The sequence below is a fragment of the Heterodontus francisci genome, chromosome 16 (genome assembly GCF_036365525.1).
Source record: "Heterodontus francisci isolate sHetFra1 chromosome 16, sHetFra1.hap1, whole genome shotgun sequence".
NCBI lineage: Eukaryota > Metazoa > Chordata > Chondrichthyes > Heterodontiformes > Heterodontidae > Heterodontus > Heterodontus francisci.
This window is the reverse complement of record NC_090386.1, coordinates 86,071,581-86,083,938: the sequence shown is the minus strand read 5'-3', so window position 1 is coordinate 86,083,938 and position 12,358 is coordinate 86,071,581. Positions and strand designations below refer to the sequence as shown.

Below are 12,358 nucleotides of genomic sequence, written 5' to 3'. Positions count from 1 at the left end.
CTTAAGTTCTAATTGATAGAAGTGGACACTCTATCACTGGAGCATAGTTTAGGGCCAATGACAAGAAACAGATGTGAGGCTTACCTAAGCTTATCCCTCTGGTGTTCTAGTTCTCTCATAAGATATAGGAGCAGGAGTAAATCATACAGCCCCTCAAACCTGCTCCACCATTTATGGCTGATTTTCTGCCTCAACTCCACTTTCCTGCCCACTCCCCATATCCCTTGATTCCCTGAGAGATCAAAAATCTCTCTATCCCAGCCCTGAATGTTTTCAACGATAGAGCATCCACAACTCTCTAGGGTAGAGAATTCCAAAGATTCACAACCCTCTGAGTGAAGAAATTTCTCTTTATCTTAGTCCTAAATAATCGTCCCTTTATCCTGAGACTGTGCCCCCATGTTCTAGATTCGCCAGATAGGGAGGGAGAGGAAAAGCAGCCTGTGTTCCTGATCCTCATCGCTACCTAAAGACCTGTCCTGGGGCATGTGGATTTGTGGTCATCAAGTGAGGCCAGGATTTAACCTGACTATGATTCTCTTCATGGTCAAATAGCTTTCCAACACCCACTGTCTCTCAAAAAGAATGGCTGTTTGGCCAAGGTACTGGTAGGTTGTCTCTGCATACGGAAATGTATCCCAGCATGAGTCAATGCCACTAGGAAAGAAAATTTTGCTAGATTGTGCGCCCTCGAGGAGATATTGTTTTAAAAAAAAATAGAAAAAAGTTTACAGGAAAATTGGGCTCTTTTTAATCTTCAAGTACAGGTTTCGATCAACCACAAATGATAAGCACCAAATCCAACTGTATTTGATCTCTTCTGTAAGGTTCTTCTTTAAAAGGTGGGATGGACACAGGCTGCGTGCAGTGGATTAGATACTGACCTTTTACCTCTATGACCTGGGTTCAAATCGAGTCCAGACAGTTAGGATTAAAGTCTGCCTGCTAACTGTAAGAGTTCTATGCGAAATGAAATTAAGCAGATTCATTCCGCCTTCTAATTTGAGTGCAGGCTCACTGCACAAAACTATCCCTAATTCAGCACAAAACAGAAACACAGCTGTTACTCCTCCACCTCTCCCAATTTAGGGATGGAAAATCAGTCAGCTGGTTGATTCACTTCCCTCTTGTGTGTACCGTAGTCACCAGTTAACAGTGTGCTATTGGCTGTGGAGTGGGAGCACCTCATCCCTTAGCTGAAATGTGACGATCCTATAGAATTCATGTGCAGCGCAGTAGGAGGCCATCAGGCCTGTCCCAGCTCTCTGAAGGAGCAATCCAATTAGTCCCATTTCCCATGTGTGCTAAGATTTTCCTTTTCAAATGTTTATCCACTTTCCTTTGAAAAGCTGTGATGAGTTCTCCTTCCACTGCTGTTTCTGGTAGGGCAATCCATATTCTAATAATCCTTCATGTGTGAACTAGAAATTAAATTTCTGACGCAGGCTGGGATATGGAAAATTTCGCACAGGGGATTGTTGTTCTATGAGTGAGGCTAAGGCATTTTATTGGGAAGAGTAGGGGGAGTGTTAGTCTGTATCCAACAGTTCTACATGTGAGGTTGGTGATGGTGATGGTGCTGGGTTACATAGAATTACATAGTATTTACAGCACAGAAACAGGCCATTTCGCCCAACAGGTCCATGCTAGTGTTTACGCCCCACATGAGCCTCCTCCTTCATCTAACCTGTCAACATATCCTTCTATTCCTTTCTCCCGCATGTGTTTATCTAGCCTCCCCTTAAATGCATCTATATTAATCTCAACTACTCCATGTTGTAGTGAGTTCCACTTTCTCACCACTTTCCGGGTAAAGCCGTTTCTCCTGAATTCCCAATTGGATTTATTATTGACCATTTTCCTGAAATGGAAAATGTTTCATTTCCCAGCATTAAGATCCTTCACCTGGAGAACGAAATTCATACAAATCTCTTTTGCTTCCCTCGCTTTAAAAAAAAAGACAAGTAGAAACACAAAGCTTGTGGCCTGTGTGCTAATTTAAGGACTCAGTTGGTCCCAGTGAGTGCAGTACCCATTCTCGAGTTGACACAATCACTATAGACCCAGGATATTCCAGAGTGAAGCTTTGTGCAAACAGTGATGCAGGTATCCTGTTTCCTTTCAGGACAGTAGTGCGGCGAGCAAGCGTGTCTGACCGAAATAATTTGTACAGGAAGGAATGTGAGCAGGAAGCAATTATCTGGCAGCAGATGGGGCAGAAGGAAATGGAAAAGGAAATCGCAAGCAGCGATGGAGAAGAAAAGGAATCGTCCAAAGATCAGGAGAATGTGACCCCGGTAAAGACTTAAACTAAAATATTCACCTGTCGTAGCTGCCATCTATCAGGATGCAGTGTTAAACAGAGGCCTCTGCTGCTGTCCCTGGCAGGTTTACCATTGTCTCCCAATCATGTCGTGATTAAAATGGTAGATTACTGATGAGATCACTGGAGCTGATCTGCATATTTAAAGAGAACACAACAAGTCTACATAAGAACACAAGAAACAAGAGCAGGAGTGAACCATACAATCCCTCGAGCCTTCTCCAACATGCAATACAGTCATGGATGATCTGCCTCAATTCCACTTTCCCACCTGCTCCCCGTATCCCTTGATTCCCTGAGAGATCAAAGATCTGTATAGCTCAGCCTTAAATATATTCAATGCTGGAGCATTGACAGGAGAGGCCTTGCCAGCTGTAATTTAAAACTACAGTTGTCCATGTCAGTGTGGGAAAGGAGAGGATAAATCCCTCTGCTCCAATTTAATTGCTGCCCACCCCAGTTTCCACCAGGCAAGGAAGTTAAAATTGACCCCCAAATCTGTGTGCAAGAGGAAGAGAATTTTTTTAACCAATATTTGACAGTACAGAAAAAACATTTTTTTTGAGCAGGTTCAAGACTCCTGTGGCACCATTTGAAATGCACATTATGTTTAGTTTCTATGTCCCATCAGACTTTGAATTGGTTGGTTGGTATTAATCTATGTGCTGTGGTTCTCAGCCATGCCACTAGCTGGCAGACAACCACAAGACAAACTGATATGAAGCCGTGTAATTAATACTTGAAGTTCAGTAACTGTGTCACTTAGAAAAGATATCCACAATACAAAATCTAATGCATTGCTGCATTGCACTTGGGTTTAAATTTCATAGGAGATCACCTGAATCTTGAACTGTCCCATCTATTTCAAAACAAAAACCGCATGGTATCCCCAGTAGTATCTTTAGTCTGCCTTTTGTTTATTTCCATCTCTCGTTCCCCTACTGAATGGAGTAGGGATAGGGATGGAGGTTCTCAAAATCTCTGATGCGTTTGCAATGTTTTCCAGATCTGTAAAAGATAGTGATGCTCATTGGCTGGTGCAACTGGATAGTGACCACAGCAGAAGACTTGGGAGAAATAAAGGGCTTGATTTTCAAATCAGGGTTGGGAACCCGACGCCCGGATAATTTCCGGGTTCCTACCCCAAGCTAGAGGCCTGCTTTAGGTCGGGAAAAAGAACCCGACCGATCCACAGCGGACCTGAGCCCGACCCGGCCCGGGTCCCTCCGATTTTGCCCTGAGCACGACCCGAGCCGAACCCGCCACTGCTCAACCCGAGCCCGACCCGACCATCCCTTTACTTACCTTCCTGACACCGAACCTGCAAGAAGCTGCAGCGCATGCGCGATGATGTCATAGTGACGTCACTCGCTCACTGCGCAGACTCAGTTTCGTCCCGGACTCCCAGCTCAGGTTAAGCTTTTTATTTTTAATACTTACCGGCAGAGCACTCACCGTATGTGTCTGGACCGACTCAACCGGACCCGGCCCGACCCGAACCCGACACATGTTTTCGGGTCCCGTCGGGTTCGGGTCGCGTTAGCAGGCCTCTACCCCGTGCTGCATCTGTGTCACTCATGCGATGCAATCTTCAAATGATAATGGCCTAATTGGCCCAGAGGCGAGCTCGGCGCCCAATCAATGGCTGTGAGGTGGCAAAAGATGCCTGTTGGATCAGGAGTTCAAAGCAGATGGCAGCCATGATCGGGCCTGCCGGTGCCTTGCACAGAGAGGAGGCAGGAATTCGGAGGGCCAGAAGTCTCAGCATTCAGAGAATTAGCCAAACGGCCAGGCAGATGGTACTGCACCCGATCTTGCAGCAAAAGCCCACGTGGCAAAAAATCTTTCGGTCTTAAAGAAAAACTTTGCAGCTGCCCGCATTGAACCTGAGAGCTGTGCACTAACGTGCACCAGACTGTTCGGGTTTAGCGATTTCTGATTTCAAAATCACCTCCTGGCCCTCCCTGGCCCGTTAACAAGCTCCTCAAGAATTGGAACTATTAATTGGAGGCAAGCGGGTTCCGGGGATTCCCGCCCTCCCTTTGAAAATTGCGTCGGAATCCAGTGGTGCCTTCCGGGAACCCAATTTTCAATGCGCCTCCCTCACCCCTGTTTGCCCCGCCTGCAATTGAAAATTCAGCCCAAAATGTCAGATATGCAAGAGATTTCAGCAGCACAATTACAAGTGCAATTTCTCCGACAACTAACTAAAAGAGACATGAACCAGTATGCCTTAGAAATGTCCTTGTAAATGGGAAAACTCTGGGGGGCTCCTTTCAATAGAAGTTTTCCCTGCAAACTGTACACGTGCGTGATGATGACTGTCAAAATCTGGTGATGCTCTGACTGTGTCCCCTGAGGAGACACGATAGACCTGTTGTGTGCAGTCCCGGTCTGCTGACTGGCATCTGAATCGGGCAGCTCACTTGCAGCGTAAGGTGACAAACTAAAGTCAGTGTTAAGATCATCCAACAGCTCCATGTCTCGTGTAGCCCTCCAGACAGAGAAATGTCTGAGGTTTAATCTCCTATCTGTGCTGAGTAGTTGATCCCAACCAAAATAGAGCTGGCAAAGCTACAGTATCCCTCGACTAAGGAAGGATAGGGAAAAAGTCACTCTGGATTATTACTCCTGAGCAGGGATGCACCGGCTCTTACTGAATGAGGGGTTTGGCTGCACTGCCTCCACAGTTAAATAGCTCTGATAACCAAGACTCATGCATGAGGAGTAGTCTGCTGAATTGTATCCCAGTATTTCGAGAGGAACGACCATAGCATGAGTAACACAGAAGGAGGCCATTCGGCCTGTTGTTCCTGTGCTGGCTATTTACAAGAGCTGTCCAGTTAGTCCCACTCCCCTGCTCTTTCCCCAATAACCCGACAAATTTCCTTTACAGCTATTTATCCAGTTCCCTTTTAAAAGTTATTATTGAATCTGCTTCCACTGCCCTTTCAGGCAGCACATTCCAGGTCATAATTCACTGTGTGAAAAAGAAACTCCTTATCTCCAGCAGTGATAATAGTATGGAAATCTTTTGTTTTTAATTCTACACCTGTTTTAAATGCAGAGCTCATCATCCATCTCCCAAAAGACTGTGACAGAGCAAGTTGAATCTACAGAAAAGTCAGTAGATACTTGCGGAAAGAGCAGCTCTCCAGTCTCAACGCCAACTTCCCAGCGGTCGTCTTCCAACGCTGACTCCTTGAGAACATCTACCACTGCGCAAAGATCGAATGGCCAGGTTCTCCTGGACGACTGCGGCCCTGCTCCATTGCCGCAGCTCAACAAAGACTGGAGCTGCCAGACGCTGTCAGAGCTGAAGCGGCAGCGAGCAGCCACCAAGCTGAAGAAGGATGCGTATCTGGCCAACGGCCTGGGAAGTATCTTGGAAAGTGACCAGCTTCAGCCAAAGAGCAGCCCGGTGGGCTCAAGGACGTCGGAGGTTAGTTCCAATGGGAACTCACTCTACTACTTCAGGTCCAGTGGGGACCCTCCGCTATTAAGACTTAAGGCACCGTTGGAGGAGCCAGAGGCAAAGGGACAGGGCTGCTGTAGGATTGTGTGACGAATGAGAAGGAACTGGAGAGCAAAGCATTCTGTTGCAAGTAGCACTTGTGCCGGAGGTGGCAGCCTGTATGATGACATTCACGTCAGTAGCTGCTACATTGAAGTACTGTCGTGAGGATGTTAATTTAAGCACTATTTTAATTCGTTGACCATTGCATTCACTTGTAACTTTATGGAGTTCTTTATTCTGCAAGGTAAAAGTGAATGACTTGGTAACTGTCTGGAGTTCCTAACTATCCAGTATGGTAAGGGTTACTCATTGTATTACTATACAGTTCTTGATTTATCTTGGACTGTGTCTCCTCTATTGTTCCAGGCTGCAAGATTTAATGTGAGGTTAAACCAATGGTATTCAATTGAGTGCCCATTCAACACTCGCAGCTTCTTTAACTGGTTTATGAAAGTAACTGTTAATTTTGTACTGTTTATTTTAAAGTAAACAATACGCACAGCAATAGATTTAATAATGCTGCATTTTCGAGGTGAACAAATATTGTAAGCTTGTTCTATTTAAGATTTCCGAAGCATCAATGTTACTCCTGTCCTCAAAGGACTACATTACTTTCTCATGGAACTTGTAGGCGGAAATGGTTCATTAAAGAAAGTGTGGTTTAAAGTGCAGTGTTATTGGGGAGGGTTGAGGTGATTGTACTAGGGTAGAGGAGGAGGTACAGAAACGCTTTCCCATCTGTAGCTGTGAGATATCAAGTACTTCCAAGCCAGGTATGCAGTGGTCACAGACACACATCTTGCTTTAATGCAGAAGTCAGCCTGAGTCCCCTGCCACACTGAAGCTATTCTTTCTACAATAGAAAACTCTTCCTATTCCGCACATGGACATTTATCTCTATAGAAGCCGAGGGCAATTCTGCACCTGGCCCAGGGGTCATATGAGAGCCAAGTATTTCTTCAAACCGATTTCTCATGGGGCCCTGTCCTGCCAAATTGCCTGACACCACCACCCCCCAGCTCCGTGCATTTAGCAGGGCTCGCATTCTGTGTAAAACTGAACAAGAAACTGAATTGTAGCATCTTGCACATTTGCACAGTGGCAGCTTTTGTAACTGAATATCGCGTGATCTTCTGAGATGGCCATAAGGCAACGTTTCACTCGGTTAAAACTCCAATTCCAGCACTCAAAGCTCAAAACCGCATCTCCTGGTGTCCTGACTAGCATTTAACCCTCAGCCAGTACCATCAAAACAGATTAACTGGTCAGTTATCTCATCGCTATTCATCGGACCTTGCAGGGTGCAAATTTGCTGCTGCATTTGCCTACAAAGCAACAGTGTCTGCCCCTCTGCAGTAATTCATTGGCTGTAAAGCACTTTGGTTAGTCCTGAGATGCGACAGGTGTGATATAAATGTAAGTTTATTCTGTCCATTTGTTTCCAGGAACTGATCTAACCTTGTGTGCTCTCCTGGAGTGGAGACGTTCCCGCTTTTGAAGGTAGCAATCAAATCTATAGTGAGCCAAGAATAATTTTTTCTCTATTCTTGATTCTCTATTCCACTGCTCCCCTTCCCTGAAATCACTAGCTCATTCATGCTTCTGTACAGATCCACAGGTTCCAGCCTCTTCCCACAACCTTGTTCAAGTGGCCATTTGTTGAGTGAACCTAGGTAGAGTGTGGGGAGATATGAATTCAACAGAGAATTGGGATCATTTTAACTTTGGCCAGGGGCAGCAAACAGGGAGTTGCTGATCGTTTGCCAGGTATATCCCCCCCCCCCCACCAACTCGATTTTCCTTCCCCATTGAATGGGGATGAATTTTGACACCACGTCAAAAGTTAAAGTACTTGGAAAGCTGCCAATGTCTGCAAAAGTTGAAAGGGTTAACGAAACACAGGTTGATGAACTGAGTACCTGAAACAGCAGGAAATGTTGAGGTCTGTCGCTGGGGATACAGCCTCCAGAATCCCACTCAGATGTTCTTTCTTCGTACATCAGCCTTGTCAGTCAGTGCCTGCAGGCTTCCCACAGGTCCTCACATGACATTGCTACACATGTGGATTATCCAGCCCAATCAAATTCTTCTCCCGCCTATCCATCCCTGTGGCACAGTATCACCTCTATCCCCACATTTAAGTGAGATCAACTAACTTAACACAATCTGGGATCAAACCTTGAATCTTCCTTGTGCATATAGCTCAGCAACTACATTACAACAGTGACTACACTGGTTGTAAAACGCTATCTTTTTTGGCTACACTTACTGAGTATTTGGAGGGAGCAGATTTTCCTAATTAAAGGACCATTATTGTCATTTTGGGGAAGGGGATTATAATAAGAACTCAGTACAACTGAAGCTATAATCAGTGTGAATGCAGTATCTGAGTAGACTATGTCTGCAGTGTTATGTTCAACAGCACTGTGTTTCAACTGTTTTAACTGTAATATGTAACAGTAGCTTTTTTAACAGATTGCTGTCTTTTAAACTCTTCAAATTTGAGGTTACTTATAAAACTGTGGTGAAGTGCTCTCATAGTGGATGCTGTCAAGCAGACTGTCTCAGGAATTTTTGGCTTGCAACTTTCTAATTCATGACAACATTTCCTCTGAAGCCCTTTGTTAGGCAGTTATGACACTGCAGATTCTGTCAGTATAGCTAACTGGCTCAGGTGAATTAAGTGCTCATTATGGCACTAACTAGCTGGTTGCTATTCTATACAGTTAAGGGTGCATTGACTCATGGACCTACAGGACCCTAGCCGAGGGGTCCCAACTGAAAATGGGTCCCCCTGCTAGGGATGATGAGCTATGGACCAACAGGTGGCCCACCTATTATAACCCAAGCAACTCAGCCTCCCTGCCCTTAATCCAAGTGAATCAGGAAGCTGCCAGTTGCTGCCTGCGAGTCCCAGCACAAGTGAGCAGCAGGGTCTGATGAAAGGTCACAGACTTGAAACGTTAACTCTGTTCTCTCTCCACGATGCTGCCAGACCTGCTGAGTGTTTCCAGTTTCCAGCACTTTCTGTTTTTAGCCCAGCCTTCTCCATTGTGATGGCTTTTATTGAATCACTGGGGCTAGGGGTGGGGGGTTGGTTGTGTGGAGGGTGCGCAGGAACCCTGAATGTTATCTGTCCCAGGACCCCGAGAATTCTTAACTTTGTATATAGTCACTGGGGATGGGGCTAATTATTACAGCATTTATGCACAGATGGATCAAAGGACAAACCTTATTTAAATCCCAACTCCGCTCCACAATCAATCAGGCCCCAGCCAAGTGGGGAGATGCCGAATGCAGGGGGTGATAGGTCCAAGGGCCAGGGCAGGGGATATCAGAGTGGAGAGTCAGACCCAAAGGTGGTCCTTACTGTTACCTGGACAGCTACACGGAACATTGGCAGCCATCTGAGAAACAGGCCAACCATTCATCCAATGCTCTCTTGACATCAGAGGTACCAAGCTCAGGCAGAGCGAAAATAGAAGAATACTTTACCAGGAGAAGGACAAAAGAAATAACCCCCGGGAAAGAAACCCCACCCCCACCCCCACCCCCACCCCCACCCCATGCAGACTCTGTGAGTGTGACACAAACCGGTGGAGCACTCTCAGCACTGAGTCTGTGGCTTTTCATGTTCCAGAAATCTGAAATTTCATTTCATTTTATGATTTCAACTATCACGTTTAAAACAACCTGGTTTGCCTGCTTTTCTTTTCAAAATGGACAGGCATTTTATCATGAATACTGGAGAAGAAATCCGGTTGGTTGTGCCAAAAACTATCTGGGCCAGTGCTATCAGCAACATCTGTGTTCAAGCCTATATATAGGTGCCATTGAGGGGATTAGATGTCAAGAATGAACTGTTGCTTAAACAGAGTGCACCTTTTGAACCCAACGTTTCCATGCTCAATCTATTGTGGCATTACTCCTGCCAAATTAAATATTAAAAGTGATATTAAATGTCAAAGAACAAAAGGCCCCAGGTTCTATGTGCAATCTATCAGATGATGCAGCTAAATAAATAAATTATTGCCCTTCGGTTTAGAGGAGAGAATGACCTAAGGTTGTCTTGGTAGCCTATAACCGCAACCTCCCTCCTTTAGGAAAGCTTGCTTGTATGGACAAAATTGGATATTGGGTGAGCTGATTCAACTGGAGTCTGCCAACGCTGACTGAGCTACACGGGTCTATTCGAGGTACATCAATGCCTGTCGAAACATACTTCAGCAAAAGTCAACACCTTCAAGATGGGAATAGTGGGGGTGGAATGAGGGAGAAACTGTTGTGTAACTTTAAATATGGTAGTTGCTCTGTAAACAGTGATTCCCAGATTCTGAATATCTCCATATGAAGATGAGTTTGGGATTGGATCATATGGACCAGTGATGCCATTAAAAAACTTGAAACGAAACTGGATCGGGTAGAACTTTTTATGGTGGTTTGAGGAACTAGTCTTACGTTGGGGGCAGTCACAGTACACAGGTTGTTATTTGAAGCTGCATTGGGTCAGAACCTCCAGTTGGAACATGTAACTGCCTGGTGTGTTACTAAGCCACACAAATCAGAAAGATTTTACCAGGACAGCAATCGGAACATCAACCTAGACTTCTATTCCCCATAAATCAGACAGGGATCCTACTCCTGATCATTCTTAATTCAGGCATAAGTGAGTCTTAATAGGTCACTCAACCATGTGAGGCTGTCAAGACTGAGCCTTTTTCTCTTGCTGCCCTTGGAAAATGTGCACGTGAGGACTTTAGGTAGGAATAGGATCGGACTTGCTTTGATGGCCCCCGCAGAGTTGAATGGCCTATCAGCACTCACTCATGGCTGAATTAAGAATTGAGCTGCTGGAAGAATGCCCAGCACTACATACTGAGGTGGTCATTCAGGGTTTTTGTAATAGAGGTCAGTGCCAGTGTAATTTAGTGATTTGTGTAAGGGGGAGATGGACTACTGCAACCTCCAACACAAGGGGTCACAAATTGATCTCTGGTCACAGCATCAATATTTTATCATAAGCAGCATGTGGCAATTTTTTTTTTTAAAAAGGGTCAGTTTCATTGGCTTTTGGAGTCAGCCTCACATGTACAAGCTGTGTTTTCAGCTTGTTCTGCAGTTCTCTAGATAGTTAGACCTTGGTTGTTGCAATTGCTATTTTATGCACTGGAGCATGACCGACTGTGTTAATATTGTACATCATATGGAGCTGCCCAAAATTCATCTGGAAAAATAAAAGCTGTACTATAGATTTATATATATATATATATATAGATGTGTTGAATGTTGCTTATATTTTTATAAGTGTCCATGTTTCATTTTATGCCCTCTATTAAAAAGGATCAGTTGGTCTAAATGGCACACATTTAAGTTCAGCTTCAGCTATTGTAGGTTTTTTTCATCACCTGCTCACACAAACCACAAACCTGTCGCAGGTGAGTTAAGAGGCATTACCTCTCTTGTGGAATAAATGAGAATAATTCCTACCTCCATTGGTATGGTCTATACCCCACCAAATCACCAGGTGGCAGCTATCCTAGTGGCCTGTGTTGGCAAAAGAGAAGATTTTTTTGGTTCACGAATATGGGGAACACTGGCAAAGCAGCAGTTTTTTTACTCACCCCCAGAAAGTGGTAGGCAGCCTTCTTCTTAAGTAAAGGTCATTTCAGAGGACATTAAGAGTCAAGACCAGGTTCCCTTACCTGAAGGGCATCAGTGGAATTTTATGACACTAAGCTTTTACAGTCATGTTTCGTTCTGCTATGAGTCCACAAATCACAAGTGCTGGGTCTGGCACAACAGCTACGATACTGTACCTAACAAGGAAGATATAAAGAAAGATAAACTTGCATTTATATAGCCCCTCTCACAAGACATGATGTCCCAAAGCACATTACCACCAATTAAGAGCTTTTGAAGTGTAGTCACTGCTGTAATAGGATGGGTAAGGAAGGTAATTTGCCCCATCTCATTTGTGGAGCATTGTTTGCAGGTATAAATATCTGGCCCTATACAATGGGCGTTGACACAAAGGGAGATCATGAATGACATATGATTACAAACATATGAAAATGATGGGCAGTAAAAGACCAGCTGATCAATCAAGCCTGCACCACACACTCAATGGCTGGAGCAGCATGACTAGACACTTCCTACCTCATGTGATTATCTTGAGAGAGGTAAGAATAATAGAGAAAAATCAAACATACATATGAATTAGGAGCAGGAGTAGGCCACTCGGCCCTTCGAGCCTGCTCCGCCATTCAATAAGTTCATGACTGAACTGATTACTCCACATTTCCACCTACCCCTGGTAATCTTCCACCCCCTTGCTTATCAAGAATCTATCTACCTCTGCCTTAAAAATATTCAAAGACTCTGCTTCCACCACCTTTTGAGGAAAAGAATTCCAAAGACTATCTAAATCTAGGCCTAATAAGGGAAAAGAATATTCAGGAATATTTCTCACAGACCATCCCCACCCCAGGCCATTGAAACCAGTACAAGATATTACATGG

General features: G+C 44.6%; 1 protein-coding gene across 3 annotated transcripts in view; it reads left to right on the top strand.

Annotated features, from left to right (window-relative positions):
* Positions 1-11,193, top strand: part of LOC137378284 (protein phosphatase 1 regulatory inhibitor subunit 16B-like) — a 149,001-nt gene extending 137,808 nt beyond the window's left edge. For all 3 annotated transcript variants that reach the window (XM_068048525.1, XM_068048526.1, XM_068048527.1), the window contains exons 10-11: positions 2,126-2,297; positions 5,391-11,193. In XM_068048525.1, coding sequence (XP_067904626.1) covers positions 2,126-2,297; positions 5,391-5,888 — 670 coding nt within the window. In that variant the 3' untranslated portion in view covers positions 5,889-11,193. The remainder of the gene's footprint in view (positions 1-2,125; positions 2,298-5,390) is intronic.
* Positions 11,194-12,358: the final 1,165 nt, after the last annotated feature.